Source organism: Rasamsonia emersonii (assembly GCF_000968595.1).
Source record: "Rasamsonia emersonii CBS 393.64 chromosome Unknown ctg1118621760242, whole genome shotgun sequence".
NCBI lineage: Eukaryota > Fungi > Ascomycota > Eurotiomycetes > Eurotiales > Trichocomaceae > Rasamsonia > Rasamsonia emersonii.
In genome coordinates this window covers 12,300-28,865 of record NW_013563132.1, presented here as the reverse complement: position 1 = coordinate 28,865, position 16,566 = coordinate 12,300, and the positions used below count along the sequence as shown (strand labels likewise).

Here is a 16,566-nt window from a genome sequence, read left to right as displayed (position 1 = left end):
GCGTGATACAGTAGCTGAGCCGAAGTTGTACCTAGTTGAAGATTTCATTCAAATGCCAGGGTTGTCCATTTGCATGTAGATCCAGTAGGTAATTCTCATTCACAACTTCACCTTCTGTCAGCCATTGCTAGTGCATCTGCTGTTTTGCGGTCGATCAAAGGGGTACTCGTTGGAGACAGGATGATCATGTCGAGCCCTAAGTGCATCCGAATACCAGTAAATAGGGTCCAGCCCTAGGGCAGGGGCGGCTCGGAACAACGTGGGTCCGTGTTGATGTCCCGCCGCTTCGGGCAAATGAAAGATACGGCGACGCGGGGAATGATTGTCTTGGGGAGCTACGATAATGCGTTTGCGCTTGCATCTTCACCACCTCGCTCAAACAACCTGCTGTCGGCAATTCACAAACAAGTCCCGTACAGCAGGCTTCGTCCCAAGCTTGAGACTTTCTCCCCTCGCCCTCTTCTATGGCATCAACAACATAGAACTCCCCCGTCCCTTTTGTGATCGAGCTGCCTGATCGAAGCTCGACAGCACCTGGCTAGCGACCTTTCCTGTCCACCATGGAGGGCGCTGTCGAGCTCCCCGGCGAGGCCAACCCGCTGACTCCCCATAACCTGTTCAACGCGCTGGTGGCAGCTGCAAGCTCGACACAGCAGCAGGTGCAGGTTGGTACCCAGCAACTGCAGCACTGGGAGAAACAGGAGGGCTATTATCCTCTGCTTCAGGTGAGGGTCTGCCTGCAGCACTAGAGGACGAGTACTGACAAAGATACAGGACATCTTCGTCGATTATTCCCTCCCGCTCGAAGTCCGCTACCTGTCCATCATCCAGCTCAAGAATGGCATCGACAAATACTGGCGCAAAACCGCTACAAAGTACGGCAGTCCCCTCACCCCAGCTCCAAGAATTGGCATGCTGACCAAAACAAAGTGCCATCAAAAAGGAGAGCAAGGATCGTATCAAGACCAGGGCCCTTGAGGCTGGTATCGTAGAGCCCGCACCGCTACTGGCCCTTCACAATGCGTTGATGATCGCAAAAATAATGCGCTACGAATTTCCTCAGGACTGGTACGTCAATGCAATGCCAGGTCGATGTAGTGACACTTCGCTCTAACAATTGCCTTTTCCTAGGCCGGATGCGATGTCCTCGCTCATCAATGCTCTCCGTTCCTCTGTCCAGCCCGGCGCAAATCCGCTCCAGTTGCCCCGGACGCTCCTTATCTTACTGCAAATAATCAAGGAATTGTCGACCGCACGGCTGCAACGGACCCGCGCCAATCTACAGTCTGTGACTCCGGAAATCTTTCAGATCTTAGGGGGCATATATGTCGAAAAGGTCAGCAGCTGGGGTACATCCTTGGAGCAGGGCAACGCCAGTGAAGGAGCGGTGCTCGAGCCCCTCGAGCAGAGTTTGATGTCCCTCAAGGTCCTCCGCCGTCTGGTCATCGCTGGCTTTGAACATCCAAACCGAGAGAAAGCGGTCCAGGGTTTCTGGGAGATGACCCATGCTCACTTCACCAAGTTCTACACCTTGGCCGAAGGAGCCACCGGTGTCTCGCCGACGATCAGAAAACTTCTTGAAAAGCACGTCGTGCAATTGTCAAAGCTACATGTCGAAATGGCCAAGTCGCATCCCCCGTCCTTTGCGTTGCTGCCTGGCTGTGTCTCGCTGGTGAAATCATACTGGTCGGTGGTTGTGAAGCTCGGCGAAATCTACGAGAACGAAAGTCCTGTCCAGAGCAGGCCCAGCGCCAGTGGTGACACGGAGCAAGAGACCAGTTTGATTGATCGGGTCGGACTGAAAGCGCTGCTCTTGATCAGAGCTTGCGCGAAGATGGCATTCAATCCTGCGCAGACCTTCAAATATCAGACACCACAGGACAAGGAAGAGAAGAAGGAATCGATTGAACTGATTAAATCCCAATTATTTACGCAGGATTTTGTGATCAACGTCATGGAGCTTCTGGTCACTCGATTCTTCCGGTTCCGGAAGACCGACTTCCAGGAGTGGGAAGAGGAGCCTGAAGAGTGGGAGAAAAAGGAGGAGGAGATCTCCGATGCGTGGGAGTTTTCCATTCGATCCTGCGCCGAAAAGCTGTTCCTTGATCTGGTGATCAATTTCAAAGAATTACTGGTTCCACGGCTCTTAAATGTCTTTTACAATTTTGCAAGTAAGTCAGGGTGCCTCTTGACGCCTCCTAACGTTTCTAATCGTTCGTAGATCCGCAAAACCGCGATGTCTTGCTCAAAGACTCGTTGTATTCTGCCATTGGATTGGCCGCGGCCAGCTTGGAGCAGCAGTTGGATCTTAAGGCATTCATAGAATCGACCCTTGTTCCCGAGGTCCAGATACAAGAACAAGGATACAATGTCTTGCGGAGGAGGATCGCCATCTTGCTGGGCCAGTGGATACCGGTCAAGCCAGAAGAGCTGAACCGAACCTCGGTTTACCAGATCTTTCAACATCTGCTGAACAAGCAGGATCCGATGAACGATCTGGTGGTTCGTATCACGGCGGGAAGACAGCTTAGGAATATCCTCGAACCGTTCGAATTCTCCCCTACATTATTCCTACCATACGCTACCCCTATCCTTCAAAACGTGATGACACTTATCCAAGAGGTCGAGCTCTCGGAGACTCGGATGGGATTACTGGAGACAGTCCGCGTTGCGGTGGTGAAGATGGAAGACCATGTATGTTCTTATTCAACGAACGTTTCGGTCAACAGTGCTGACCTTTGCCAGATCGCACCTTTTTCGGACCAGATCATGTCCCTACTGCCGCCGCTATGGGAGCAGTCTGGGGAGGAACATCTGATGAAGCAGGCTATCCTGACCCTGCTCTCATCGCTGATTAATGCGCTGAAGCAGGACTCGGTGAAGTACCACGCAGACATCCTGCCGCTGATCCGAAATTCGATAGAACCAGGTTCGGTAAGTTAACTATACTGTTTAGTACGACTTGTCGATCAGCTTCTAATTTCTTCTACCAGGAAACTCTTGTGTACCTCTTGGATGAAGCGCTCGAGCTCTGGTCCGCTATTATCTCTCAGACTCCGGCCCCTGCTTCTCCAGATCTTCTGTCCCTTCTGCCCGGTCTTTTTCCTATCCTCGAGGCCGCTACGGACAGCGCGCCGCTGGCTCTCCAGATTGCGGAGAGTTACATTCTCCTCGCTCCTCAGGAAGTGCTCAGCGACCAGATACGCTTCCGACTCCTTGTTTCGTTCGAATCGCTCCTCTCCGCCGTCACAAAGCAGCGCATCGGCGTCGTCCCGCATCTGGTGGAGATGCTGATCCGCGCGACCGAGACGATCGACGGGGGAAGCGAGAACTCCTACAACGTCATCGCAAAGTCCCTCATCGACAGCTCATTCCTGCCCTCGCTCTTAGACGGCCTTCACTCGGCCTACGAGTCCAGCCAGACGACGGGCCCGAAGAAGAAGACGTCTTCGGTCTACGGCGTCCTGGAGACGGACTACCTCAGCGTGCTGGCGCGACTCGCTCTGGGGAGCCCCCGAGTCTTCCTGTCGGCCATCTCCGCCGCGACGGGGACGTCCGCGGAGCAGACGCTGTCCTGGCTGCTGACGGAATGGTTCTTCCACTACGACAACATCGGGCTCGTGACGCAAAAGAAGCTCCACACGCTTGCCCTTACGCAACTGCTGGCCATCAACGGCTCCGACTCGCCGCCCCCAGCCTACCTCCTGAACCACCTCCAATCCTACCTCACGATCTGGACAGACATCGTCACCGAACTCGCCGAGGGGACGGGCGAAGACCCAAACGACCCACGAGCGGGCGACTACCTGATCTACTGGAACAACGAAACCAAAAACGCCGAAGGCGGCAGTGGCACGCAACCGCACCACGAGAACGAACCCCCGGAAACCACGCGCCGCCGCGACTGGGAAAACGCCGACATCGTGCACCGCATCAACATCCGCGACTTCATCAAGCAGCGCCTGCAGGCGGTGATCGTGGGCTGCGGCGGCGAGCAGCGGTTCCAGGAGGAGTGGCTCGTCAACGTCGATCGGGAGGTGACGAGTGCGTTTGGCGCGTTGGGGATTTTGTGAATATAAAAAATAAAAGTACCTACCTAGCTAGCCAGCCTTCTTTTCTTCCTCTACGGAGAAGAGTGAGTACTTGATATGATATGATATGACAGACATGACGTGACGTGAGATACGGGAAAAAAAAAAGAAAAAAGACAGAGAAAGAAATAAAAACTTGTCATGTCATCATCATCATCATGGTCGCTATCACTTCCATTGCCCATTGCCATTATCAATAGCAATAGCGATAGCAAAAGAAATAATATACCCTTCTTTTTTTCTTCTATCTAGAATAGATGAGCGTATGAGTAAGTGTACGTACGTAATACCAGTAATTAGCGTAGCAGGTTGTGAGTCAACTTCGGGTACAGATACTACGCAGGCAATAGAGTCATCAGAAATATAATAAATATTAGTATTACCAGAATGTAACCCGTATGCTATTAAACGAAGAGAAAAGAAAAAGAATGAAGAACCAAAAAAGAAACCAATGCTCATCATCACAGGCCTTTGCATGCTTAACCGCACTGTCCAGGGTACTGCCTCGCAGTCACAGGGTTAGGGAACACGCCGGCTTCCATCTGCGCCTTCATATCCCACTCCGGGGCGCCCTCGGTCCTCCACGTCCAGTACAGCCAACCCGTCTTCAGCTCGAACGCATCCATCTGCGCCTCGATAAATCGGCGAATGTTGGTCCTGTCTTCCTCCGACAAAGCCGTCACTGCACCCTGACTCTTCCCGTCGCAGCTGCCAATGTACGAGCTGCCCTGGTAAGTACCATCGTAGCGCGCGCCAATGCCACGGCCGTTGAGGTACTTGGCGCAGTCGGTCATGGCTCCCGTCCATTCACCCACAATCGTCCACTTGTCCGTGTTGACGAGCTTGCCCTTTCCAAACGAGCACGCAGTCTGGACATGCAGGTCAGGACTCATGGCCAGGAGACCGTTGTCAAAGACCTCGTAATGGTGGGTGTCCATCATCACGTTCCAGACCCCCGAAGTAGGCCCCATGAAGCCGTTCCACGAATCGACGTCCTGGAAACCGTCATGCAGGACCTCCACCGTGTCGTGGTTCTGGTCACGAATCCGTCCCCAGGTGTCATAGTAATACTGCTTCAGCACGTCAAGCTGCACCCCTTGGTCACCCAAGACGGTGAATGGTTCGTTGAGCGCCTCGATGGCTGTCACAACATCGGCGTGTTGTGCGTATCTTTCGGCCAGGGCCTGGATGGCGTCCAGGGTCTGGTTGACAGAGTTTGCTTGCTTCGACCACTCGATCGGACCCCGACGTCCACTGTTGTCAAACCCGTTCTGCGAACCGGGTGCTGCGGGTCTCTCAGCTCAATGCGTATTTGTGTTGTCGCCAGATTGAAAACTTACCTCCGTGCAGGTCGATGATCACCTTCAGGCCTGCCTCCCTGGCCCATCCGATGGCATTGTCGAGCACATCGAGTTGGCCTTGGACATAGGGCTCGCCCTCCAAGGGATTGACCGCCCAGTAGCCTACAGGAATGCGGACGTGGTTCATGCCGGCATTCTTGATCTGTTGGAAGTCATCGGCGGTGATCCAGCTGTTCCAATGGCTGGACAGGACGCTCTGCGCCTGATCCTTTCCCAGGATCTGGGTCAATGTGTATTCATCGATGGCGCCGTCGCCGCCCTGTTCGAAGATCGATGGAGTGATCCATGGTTCCAGAACCAGCCAGCCTCCCAGATTCACTCCACGAACTTTGTCGTTGTTGTAGTCGAAGGTGAGGTCACGCGACTGGAGACGGCTGGAACAGACAAAGGATGAGCCATGAGAATGTGCAAGACGAAAAGACAAAGGATCGCATGTGGTCGTTCAAGAAGCAGAAGCGGGAGCAATCTTACATTGAAGCAGCCTGCACCAGAGTTGCCCAGCCGGCGAGGGCAAGTAGCGCTGTGTTCTGAATCTTGGAGAACATGTTGAGATCTCACCGTTGATCACTCTATGACCGGGTGGCTGGATTGCAACAGCTCGCAAAGCAGAAGAGAGACGCGACACGAGGATCGCCCGATATATAAATAGACGATAGTCGATGCTCTCGGAAGCAAGCGACGGGCTGCAGGCCCGGAAGAGGATGAAATGGACCTCGCGGGAGGAGAGGTCTGGACCAGAACAGGGGCTCCTGCGCTGCTATAAACAGAGCACACAGCAAGAATTGTGCTCGAGAGAACAGCAGGCCAGTCTGCTTGCCGATCTCAGCGATCTGAATCCGGTCGGTAGGCGGCCGCGAACGAAGGCCGGCGGGAGAAGGGGAGAAGGAAGGTGCTGCAGATGGAAAGAGCCAGGACGGAGGAGCGCGCCTTATTTGAAGCAAGAAGCAAGACTCCGCACGAGTCTGGCTGCGTCGTCGAGCGACTCTTCCCGACGCGGTTCCATGGCGCTGCGCGTCCGGTTCAGGAACAACAAGCGACATGGGGTCAGGCACTGGAATGCGGACATTGCTCGCCGTGAAGCCTGTGATGTTGCGGTCAATGCCAGAGCGCCCCACCGGAGGATCCGGGCGAGGATGCCAAATCCACGGCTACCTGTAATAATTGGCTGCAAGGACTGCCTGCAGATGGACAGAATCCTCACATTTTGAGGTTAATCGTCCGCAAGAGCGTACATGTGGACGGTCACTTGATCTGTATTCTGCACAAGAGCACTGTGGTGAAGCCTTGGCCACAGATCTCTGTCGAGTGGAGGAAGCCTCCGCACCAGTCGAATTGCTGGTGGACGTCTTGGCAGCTCGTCGATCTCGCCGTTCTCGCCCTTGCTCGACCGTGCGACGCTGTAATTGTTCTGTTTCGCCGCTGCCACGTGTGGGCTCGGTCCTCCTTGCTTGTATCTATTGAGTCTGTACGGCCAGTCTGGGTGCGCCACGGAAGCTTCCCATCGAGCAAGCTTCGCTGGTCGATCAATCTTAACCGGTCATCAGTGCAGATCAATTCATTCGGCATAGAAATAACGCCGTGGCTGGCCAATTTTGTGCTGTTATTCTGCCAGCCAGTTGCTAGTCCTGGCGTGTGAGTACACCGCATTTAATGCTGTACACATGAGGCAGCTCTTTCCACGGCTCTGACGAGGGACCTGGACCATGAGCCAGAAAATGCATTCATCTGGATGCGGGGAGATGCGGTTCACGGTTAAGCCCTGTGGGCCGTGGCGTTGGACGGGAACGGAAGCGGAAAGGGAAAAGCTGGCCGGAAACAAACAAACAAATAAATCAAGGACCATTGCCTCGATGCAGCAACACCACAACAGTAAATGATTATCGCATCCGGTCTGCTGTCTTATTTTTTGCCATAGTATTCAGACTTTAGCGAAGGATTACCCCGCAGGATTTGGTATTGCACTGGCGTAACTTAGTAGTATAGTGAATTGTTGAAGCAATCCATACATGTACCCGTACTATACGGAGTACCTACTGTGGCGTCTTTTCCCACTGTATATTGGCAGACGGTACTGCAGAAGAGAGGGGAAAACGGAATCTCCTCCAGTACTGCATGCAGAACCCCAGAATGATCCATTATAATCCATTGCATGGCTACCTGCCTAACCTCGCGCTGTAGCTGGATACACGTGACCATCTCACATATGTACTGTACCCTACTGATTCCAAAGGATATACTGAAGTTGGCCATAGTCCAATATAAAGGAAATAATAAATACTACCTCAGATGCGACGGTAAGTATGGACAAAAAAAAGCTGGAACAAGAGAGTTCGAGAAGAACCCATAGACCTGTCGTCCGGTTAGACTCATATCTACATATATACATGCACCCAGTCCATTAGCTAATAGCTTAAGATATCTGCATGCGAGAGGTGTAGCAAATCGGCATAGATTGGATTCGTCTTGTTGTACTGCGTATCACATGACAAGCAATTGAGGAGGGGTTTAAGGTTATTTTGTGTTGGGAGGTGAGCGCTGCCAACCAATAGAATGCATTCAATGAAGTACGTGTACAGGGAAGTACCTACCTAGGTAAGTATACCTATTCGCAGCGATATTTACCACTATTGGCGAATTATTGAAAGGAAGATTTACTTAAAGTTGTGCCCGCTGATTAATAATGAATCAATTGGGCCTGTGCGCCGTGTCATGCAATCAATTCAAACCCAAATTTGAATCCCTCGAAAGATCGATCGATCGATGGCACGAGGGCACCTGAGTACTGTACAGTACTCCGCACGTACTGTAGAAAGAGAGTGCAGAAATTTAAAAGTACATACATTACATAATACTACTGTGCTTATAAATAAGGCTGCCTAGTGAAATACAAGAATAATAAGTCCCACGAGTACAAACACACTCGCTGGTTACTTCAATTCACGTTCCGGCATTAATACTGGTTTCTGCTCTCTCCAATTCCATTACTTGGCCCTGGATAGACTTGTCTTCGTCATGCAATTATTTTTTTGTTCTCAAAACTCGCAAGTTTAAGCTATGAACAACGTGGGTGGCTGTAGTCAACGGGCAAAGAGCAAAAAAGTGTTGCAGATGTCTCCTGATCCGGATCAGATCACGCCACTTCCAACACACGCGTTTTACAACACGCGAAGCTTATTACATTGATAACTACCTACCTAACGGTTCCGTCGGATCCTTCTGTCAGATCTATGGAATTAAATCAGGCACTGTGCTGCTGTATTTAGCTACATAAATCCTCATTCTTTGTTTCAGGCCGTCCACGTGACTTCTCACCTGATCCCTTGTTGGAGTAAGAGTGGCATGATCCTCGAGATATCTTGGATTCAAAGTCTCTCTCGTACGATCATGTCAGCAACACATAATATAAGCCGGAGGCATTATGGCGTTGCCATCTCATGGATATGACCATTGTCCTCCTGTTGAATTGACTTGGCTCAATCCAGACGTTTCCAGAGAATAATATCTTAAAAGGAATAATCCTCATGTCTTGGCAGCGTCCAATTCAGCATGTCGATCGAAAAGACCTCTACACAAATCTCGAGGCTCGAATCCAGTATCTGCATACCTTTCTCGACTTCAGCTCAAGTACGTCTTGTGTCCTGTTTTTGTCCATACTGGATCAGTGTTTTGACCAGGTTACTAACGACCATCTAGGAGACATCGAGGCCCTCATCACCGGCTCCAAATACATCAAGGCGTTGATCCCTGCCGTCGTCAATGTCGTGTACAAGAAGCTGCTCCAATATGACATCACCGCCAGAGCGTTCCAGACAAGGAGCACCAGTTTCGAGGGTCCCCTGGACGAGTTCCCGGACGAGAACAGTCCCCAGATCATGCATCGCAAGATGTTCCTGAGAGGGTATTTGAACCGATTGTGTTCGGACCCCAGCCAGATGGAATTCTGGGAGTATCTCGACAAGGTTGGGTGAGTTTCACTCGCTCTCGCTCTCGCTCTCAGCAATAATACTGTGTGAGAAGCGATCTGTCTTGCAAATTCAGTACAGTACACTCATGATCTCCACTGTTGATATTGCAGGATGATGCACGTCGGTCGCGGACGAGAACACCCCCTGCACGTCGAATACATCCACATTGGCGCCTGTCTGTCCTTCATCCAGGACGTCTTCACGGAAGCCATCCTCTCGCATCCGCGCCTCGATCTCTCCCGCAAGATCGCACTCGTCAAGGCGCTTGGGAAAGTCATCTGGATCCAGAACGACCTCTTTGCCAAGTGGTATGTGCGAGATGGGCAGGAGTACGCCGATGAACGACGGGACCAGCAGGTCGTGGTCGAAAGGGAGGGCTATCTGCACGGAAAGAAGATCATTCACGAAGACAATGATCCAGATCCAAGCCCGGAAGGCTCATCATCAGACACACAGACACCTTCAACCGGCGAAGCACGTGGCTCGTGTCCCTTCTCGGGCATGACAGTCGCCGCAGTCACCACGCCCAAGGACTCGGAAAAGGAACAGCAAGAAGCAATCACCACGAAGGAGATCAATGCTGTGTAACGTAGGTAGTCATGGAAATTCCGACACACTGGAATTGTCCAAGCTGCACAGGCTGTATGTAGTACAGCCCACTCTATCGGAATAACCCCTGGAGGCAGAATTCCGGCAGGATAGGCCCATAGGGCTTACCAGCATCGACAATGCCGGGAAAGATACCCGAAACGAGGCTAAAAAGAACGCTAAGATATTGATGTTAGAACTGTGGAGGATTGTTGTGGAGACTGTGATCGATGCGATCGATCAAGTGGAGGATGTGTGGACATTTATTGATTGTCCTTGTAGAGCCGATACTACTACTAACTACTACTACTAACGAAGGTTATTCTTTCAGCCTTATTATTATTCTCAAGCAAAAAGCCAAATTCGTATAGGAATATTATTGCTACCCTCAGGTCCCTCACGTTGCGGCTTAATGCAGCGGAACATGCCCGCTAAGAGGCTTGTTTGCGAATAATGTGGAAAGACGCCAACTACCTATTTAACAAGTGTGCAAGATCTTCGTGTTCGGGACTCAAAAACATAAATAAAGCAGGTTGAGGCTAGTCAAATAAGATGTACAGTTTGTGGCCGGTACCTCCGGGGATAAATCCCGTCCTTGAGGCAGACGTCGGGATTTGATTCTCTCTGCATACCCAAGACGCACATGTGTTGTTGATTCGGCACTCCAAGCACATCACGCTGCCGATGGGCTCATACAACCGGGGTAGGTCCCGGCAATGGACGTCTTTCTCAGTCGTGAATAACAATGCTGACATCTACACTAGGATTCTGTCGTGTCTGGGATCCCTGGGCAGCTCCCCTCAAAGCGCAATTCTGCAGACGCCAAGCACGGTCCAATCGTCCGGCTCGCGCAATCGGCAAGTGCACTGGCCCTGAAGCCCGGTGGTGATGAGGGGTATTTCGGACACGATAGCGGCTGACCTAGCTAAATATTTATCCACAAGGGTTCATGACACCCTAGTGCGCCCGAAGCTGAGTGGAGAGAAGCCGTATTGCCTGCAGGCGGCCTGTCAATAATCAGCTTAGTGACCTGCCAAGCTGAAGAAATGTCTGTCCGGCAAGGATCCGCCGATCCCACACGTCTGGCCCCGCAGACTCGTGTTTCGTCAGACCGCTGTACCTGCGCCTGCTTGCGTAGGTGGCACCAGAGATGTCTCCGCGGCACTCGATCTGCCAGGCTTCATCTGTCGCATGGTGGACCAGATCGGCCGGATGGGAAGGATATTGAGACAGATCATGGCGCGTCGATTGTGATAGAGGTCAATGCCTCCGAAGCTTCCAGGTCTAAAGCGATAGAGCGTTAGCTATCGTCGCCGGTCGACCACATGGCGGGGCTCTCTCCAATCGCCTCAAAAAGAAGGCCTTCTTGCGACGAATCGCGAGCTTCCCCGCCGACACCACGGCCGTCAGTCCTCCATCCGGTGGGGGAGCAGAAGCCCCGAAAGCCATGACCCACCCGTCAATGCCCCTGAGGTCTGCAGCCAGGGAAGCCGGATATACCACAGAGCAGCCGCGCAACGTGCCCGCGTCCCAGCCCCTCGATGAAGATGCGAAACTCGTTAAGCTCCAGCGGGTGGCACCCGGCGATAATACAAAGCCCTCCCCATCCCGGATAGAATGCTCCATACTTAACTTTCTATCAGATTGTTCCCGGTCGTGTACCGTTCCGGCCCAGTGCCAGTGACAAGAAGACGATTGAATCCATTCTATTTCCCATTCTATACCTAGGTTCCTAGCTACCACTTGTCGCTGTCGGTGATTGATCTGGCGACGGCTGCCGACGAGTAATGGCCATCACTCCTGTCAACGGCAGTAACGGGACGGACTCCTCCGTCGTGCCTCTCATCATCGGCGGCAAGGATGTCCAGACGACGACCACCTTCGACGTGGTCAGCCCGGTCTCCGGCAAGGTTCTCCATCAGAGTAGCAGCGCATCAGTCGACGATGCCAACCGGGCCGCGGAGGCTGCCCAGGCAGCGTTCCAGGTCTGGTCGAAGATGAATCCCATCGCTCGTCGGGATCTTCTGTTGAAGGCGGCAAGCATCATGGAATCACGCAAGGAAGAGCTCGTCGGATACCAGATTGAAGAGACGGGTGCCCCCAGGATGTTTGCCGAGTTTACCTTTGCTCTGGGTCTGGGCATTCTGAAAGACTTCGCGGGGCGGTCTCTGTCCCTGGAAGGCACAGTGCCATCTGTGATGGACAATGGTCAGAGTGCGATAGTGGTCAAGGAGCCTTATGGCGTGATCTTGGGAATTGCTCCATGGTATGTGCATACAAGAAAGACATGGCCCGTTCAAGGATACTGACACATGTGGATTTCCTCCAGGAACGCTCCTCTGGTTTTGGGCTCTCGAGCAATTGCCATTCCTCTCGCCGCCGGCAATACGACTATCCTCAAGGGTTCGGAATTCTGCCCAAAGACCTTTTGGGCCCTGGGCGACATTTATCGGCAGGCGGGTCTTCCCGAAGGAGCCGTCAACGTCCTCTATCACCGGCCATCCGATGCTGCGGAGGTTACCACCGCTTTGATTGCTCACCCGGCCGTCAGGAAGATCAACTTCACGGGCAGTAGCCACGTCGGTTCGATCATCGCCTCCACGGCGGGCAAGTACATCAAGCCGGTGCTGCTTGAGCTTGGTGGAAAGGCATCCGCGATTGTCCTGGATGACGCGGATCTGGAAAAAGCAGCTGTATCGGCTGTCAGGGGCGCCTTCTTCCACGTCAGTATCTCCCTACCACCAGTTTGCACAATGTGAGCTTACTGAAGCTTCTGTAGGCGGGCCAAGTCTGTATGTCTACGGAACGAATCGTCGTTCAACGGTCCATTGCGGACAAGTTCCGCAAAGTTCTAGTCGAGGCAGCCGAGAGAGAGTTTGGCAAGGAAACCCCGGCACCTGTCCTGGTGTCACCTGCTCCTGTGGACAAGAACAGGAAGCTGGTTGCGGATGCCGTCTCGAAGGGCGCCTATGTGCTGTTTGGTGATCCGAACGCTCGGGAGCAGGCTGCTACGAGCTTGCGGCCTCTGATTGTGGAGAATGTCACCAAGGATATGGACTTGTACTCCACCGAATCGTTCGGGCCTTCCGTGTCGTTGTTTGTGGTTGACACCGAGGAAGAGGCGATCGCACTCGCCAATGACACCGAATATGGTCTGACGGCTGCTGTGTTTACTGAAGATCTGCGCCGCGGCCTGCGCGTCGCGAGACAGATTGAGAGCGGGTATGCTACACAGATGTCCCGAAACCATCTTCATCAAATGTTTCCTTTTTCTGTTTCCAGCTGACTCTTCTCCTTTAGTGCCGTGCACATCAACAGTCTTACCATCCAGGATGAGTCGACTTTGCCTCACGGAGGTTACAAAGCGAGCGGCTACGGTCGGTTCGGCGGCTGTGTTGGCTTCGACGAATTTGTGCAAACCAAGACGATCACCTGGATGGATTAAATTCCGGCAGTGTCTGCCGGTGCCGGTCCTATAATGGCTGTATGAAAAGGCCGTCGAAACATGAGCGTTATGCTAGTCTAGTTGGGATGTCACACGCTTGCTTGTACTGTACATATCATATATATCATATATATTCCCAGGAGGTGCTTGAGTGGCTGATCATCTGCGATTTTTTTTCGAAACGAGAATGATACCAGGAGGTATTCTGAAGAACCAGCTGGATTTCTGGCAAAATGAAGATCATTTCTTTGTCCTTGCTTTTGAAGTTGGAGACAATATATCGGACAGTAGTCCACACTCAAAACACACGCACTCGCATGCTGTGACTGGGCCGGTCATTGTGCATTTATGAGCTCTGTGCTGTCATAAACAACATTGTCCAAAAAGGAACGAGAAGAGAAGAACGAAAGTGAGTAGAGAAAAAGGAGATCATTGGGAAAGAGGGGTGAGAGGGACTTCATTCTGGAGTGCAGAGGTGCGTGTCCGTGTCGTATTGGGAACTGCCGCAGGCCACGCCTTCCCAGGTTGTTCCGAATCCGCCCCTCCTTCTTATGTAAGTTCACAGGCCACTCAACCTGTGGCGGTGCGTGTTGATACGGAATTAAGATCTTCTTCGATCGTCGGTCGATCCCTGGCAACAGTTTCCACAGCCGGCAACGATTGGAGACTTGTCAGCGTCATCCTCGGCTGGCAAGAAACCTACGGTGTACAGTACAGTACAGTACGGATTATTACTTCAATGCCATGTCGGTGAGCTGTGATCAAGGGTCTCCCACAGTCATCAAAGTCCCCAGTTCTCAATATTAATAACAATGCTTGGACGTATTGGGTCTCTAACGTCTGCAGTTCGTTGCTCATCTAGGTGAACTGTGCCCGTCCCGCTCTTTGACCGGTCCGCGATTTACAATACCCCTGACTTCGGAGGGGCGAGTCTGACTGTTGGACCGTACTGCCGAATACGACGGTCGGATAAGAATATCCCAAAAATAAACATGGAGCTTTCTTTATATAAACATGCGCCCTTCTGGAACAGTATGAGGTATTCGGTATTACCAGGCACTCCGTGCTGTGGTTATTCAGTGTTCAAGACTCCAGTCTTCTGACGATAGGCACTGGGCTTATCGTGAGTGAAACATTGAGTCGGCGACTCGGCGATAGCTATCTCTGACGTACACCGAACGTCGTTCGCAATTAAACTAAGCAGCAAGGTCTTGCTAAGTCGCCCAAACGCTATCCAATCACGATCCACCTGGAAATTTCGCGTCAGCGTCGGACTTCCAACATTGTGCTATGGAATACCGAAGTACTCTGTACAGGCTTGCGGCTATCCATATTCTATCGCCATTCTCAGCCCTGGCGATAAAGGAATGTTGCGGTGTTCCAGGCCCATGGCTCTTTTATCATGAATTACGGTAATACTCCATTCCAGTCATGGCAGAGTCAAGCCACCTCATCTCCGCAGGTTCGCGGAACGGCGACGCATCCGTGGATGCCTCCAACCTTAGGGCTGTTTCTGAGCCGTTAAGGCACCCAACGACAGCAGGAGGACACTGTTTAATTGCCCTAAGGGGACTAGTCAGGCACGAGCGCAACTCTGCTATACGCTCCTACTCCACCTGGCAAGTCCGTGAACACCGCAACAGTGACATCGGCCCAACCCTAGAAATTTACTAAAAATGGCCGCCTACCATCCTTGCCAATGAGCAAACTCCTCGCTGAGGTCAAGTCAGATGGATCATAAACTAAAATGGCATTTCTCCGCAGGCCTTCGAATGCGGGTTTCTCTCTGGGTAATTGCGCATTAACTCGAAACAAGGCCCGTCCGCTACTGCTGAGCAGCCCTCTCATAGGTTCGACGCTGCAAGATGGCATTACAGACGAGAATGGCCCTAAGCAAGCAACTCCAGCGACTGTGCGCTTGGTCCGCTTGGCAGAGAGCCACAAGGGGGCTGAGTCTGATGCGTGGGTTGTGTTTTCTTTTAATACTTTGGGGGTTCTCCTTTCTCTCCTCTTCCCTTCTCTATCACACTCTGGTCAGAACATCACGTCGCAGCTGTGAACTCCCACTGCAGTCACTCTTTTTTTATTTGGAGTCAAACTTTGGCTCGTGTCGCTCCTTGAACCAATCCATTCATTCCCATTCGACTTCGTTTTACTGTTTATTACGACACATATTTGAAGATGCGTTTCTTCACTGCTTCTCTCTCCACTGCCCTGGCGGCGCTTGCCTCCGCCTACACGCAGCCCGACTACTCGAAGCCTCCGACGGGCAACCCTATCTATACGCCTGGCCTGAACCAGCAGGTGCCCGTGGGCAGCCCCTTTGAAATCACCTGGCAACCTACCACTCCGGGAACCGTCTCCCTGGTGCTGCTGCGTGGTCCCAGCACCAACGTGGTGCCCCTCTACGCGATCGCTGAGAACATCCCCAACACCGGCAAATTCTCCTGGACTCCTTCGACCCAGCTGCAGAATGACGTGACCCACTACGGTCTGCTCCTGGTTGACGACGCCACCGGCCAGTACCAGTACTCGACCCAGTTCGGCATCAAGAACCCCGGCTCTGGTGCTGCCCCATCTGCGACCACTGTCGATGTTGAGGAGACCACCACCATCTGCCCGGAGACTGAGAGCCCGACTGCTGCCCCGACGCCATCTGAGACGACCGTTGAAATCGAGGAGACCACCACCTTCTGCCCGGAGTCGGCGACTGCTACTCCTTCCCCGCAGCCAGTGGTGACTACTCCCTCCTCGTCTGCTGTCTCGACGCCGGCGGTTACCGCTACCCTGACGCCGGCGACCCCGACGCCCTCTGCGACGACTGTTGAGATTGAGGAGACGACTACTTTCTGCCCGGAGTCGGAGACGGCGACTGCGTCCCGCGGCGTCTACCCCGTTGGCACTGGTAACGCTTCCGTCCCGATTGTGTCTCCTACCAAGACGCCCTACGTGCCCACCACCCTCAGACCGGTGGTCACCGGCACTGGCTCTGCCGTCCCGCCGAAGTTCACCGGCGCTGCGGACCGCAACATGGTCAGCTTCGGTGGTGTGGCCGCCGTTGCCGGTGTGGCCGCTCTCCTGGCCTTCTAAGAAGGCAGCCTTTTTTTCGCTTCGTT

The 16,566-nt window shown here is 52.8% G+C and overlaps 5 protein-coding genes across 5 annotated transcripts; 4 read left to right on the top strand and 1 right to left on the bottom strand.

Moving 5' to 3' along the window:
- Window positions 1–560: 560 nt before the first annotated feature.
- T310_5125 (Importin 11) lies at window positions 561–4,073 on the top strand (the record flags this gene model as incomplete). Its single annotated transcript, XM_013472000.1, has 7 exons — window positions 561–725; window positions 775–875; window positions 931–1,068; window positions 1,132–2,171; window positions 2,222–2,694; window positions 2,746–2,934; window positions 2,994–4,073. The coding sequence occupies 7 exons, from the start codon at window positions 561–563 to the stop codon at window positions 4,071–4,073; spliced, it is 3,186 nt and encodes a 1,061-aa protein (XP_013327454.1).
- Window positions 4,074–4,570: 497 nt separating this feature from the next.
- T310_5124 (exo-beta-1,3-glucanase) lies at window positions 4,571–5,997 on the bottom strand (the record flags this gene model as incomplete). The annotated part of the gene is made up of 3 exons (XM_013471999.1): window positions 4,571–5,376; window positions 5,432–5,826; window positions 5,924–5,997. The coding sequence occupies 3 exons, from the start codon at window positions 5,995–5,997 to the stop codon at window positions 4,571–4,573; spliced, it is 1,275 nt and encodes a 424-aa protein (XP_013327453.1).
- Window positions 5,998–8,998: 3,001 nt separating this feature from the next.
- Window positions 8,999–10,005, top strand: T310_5123 (uncharacterized protein; the record flags this gene model as incomplete). The annotated part of the gene is made up of 3 exons (XM_013471998.1): window positions 8,999–9,076; window positions 9,127–9,416; window positions 9,528–10,005. 3 exons carry the CDS (start codon window positions 8,999–9,001, stop codon window positions 10,003–10,005), a joined length of 846 nt encoding a protein of 281 aa, XP_013327452.1.
- Window positions 10,006–11,792: 1,787 nt separating this feature from the next.
- T310_5122 (Salicylaldehyde dehydrogenase) lies at window positions 11,793–13,450 on the top strand (the record flags this gene model as incomplete). Its single annotated transcript, XM_013471997.1, has 4 exons — window positions 11,793–12,271; window positions 12,335–12,728; window positions 12,785–13,227; window positions 13,306–13,450. 4 exons carry the CDS (start codon window positions 11,793–11,795, stop codon window positions 13,448–13,450), a joined length of 1,461 nt encoding a protein of 486 aa, XP_013327451.1.
- A 1,747-nt stretch (window positions 13,451–15,197) lies between these two features.
- Window positions 15,198–16,540, top strand: T310_5121 (GPI anchored serine-threonine rich protein; the record flags this gene model as incomplete). The annotated part of the gene is made up of 2 exons (XM_013471996.1): window positions 15,198–15,362; window positions 15,632–16,540. 2 exons carry the CDS (start codon window positions 15,198–15,200, stop codon window positions 16,538–16,540), a joined length of 1,074 nt encoding a protein of 357 aa, XP_013327450.1.
- Between the last annotated feature and the right edge of the window lie 26 nt (window positions 16,541–16,566).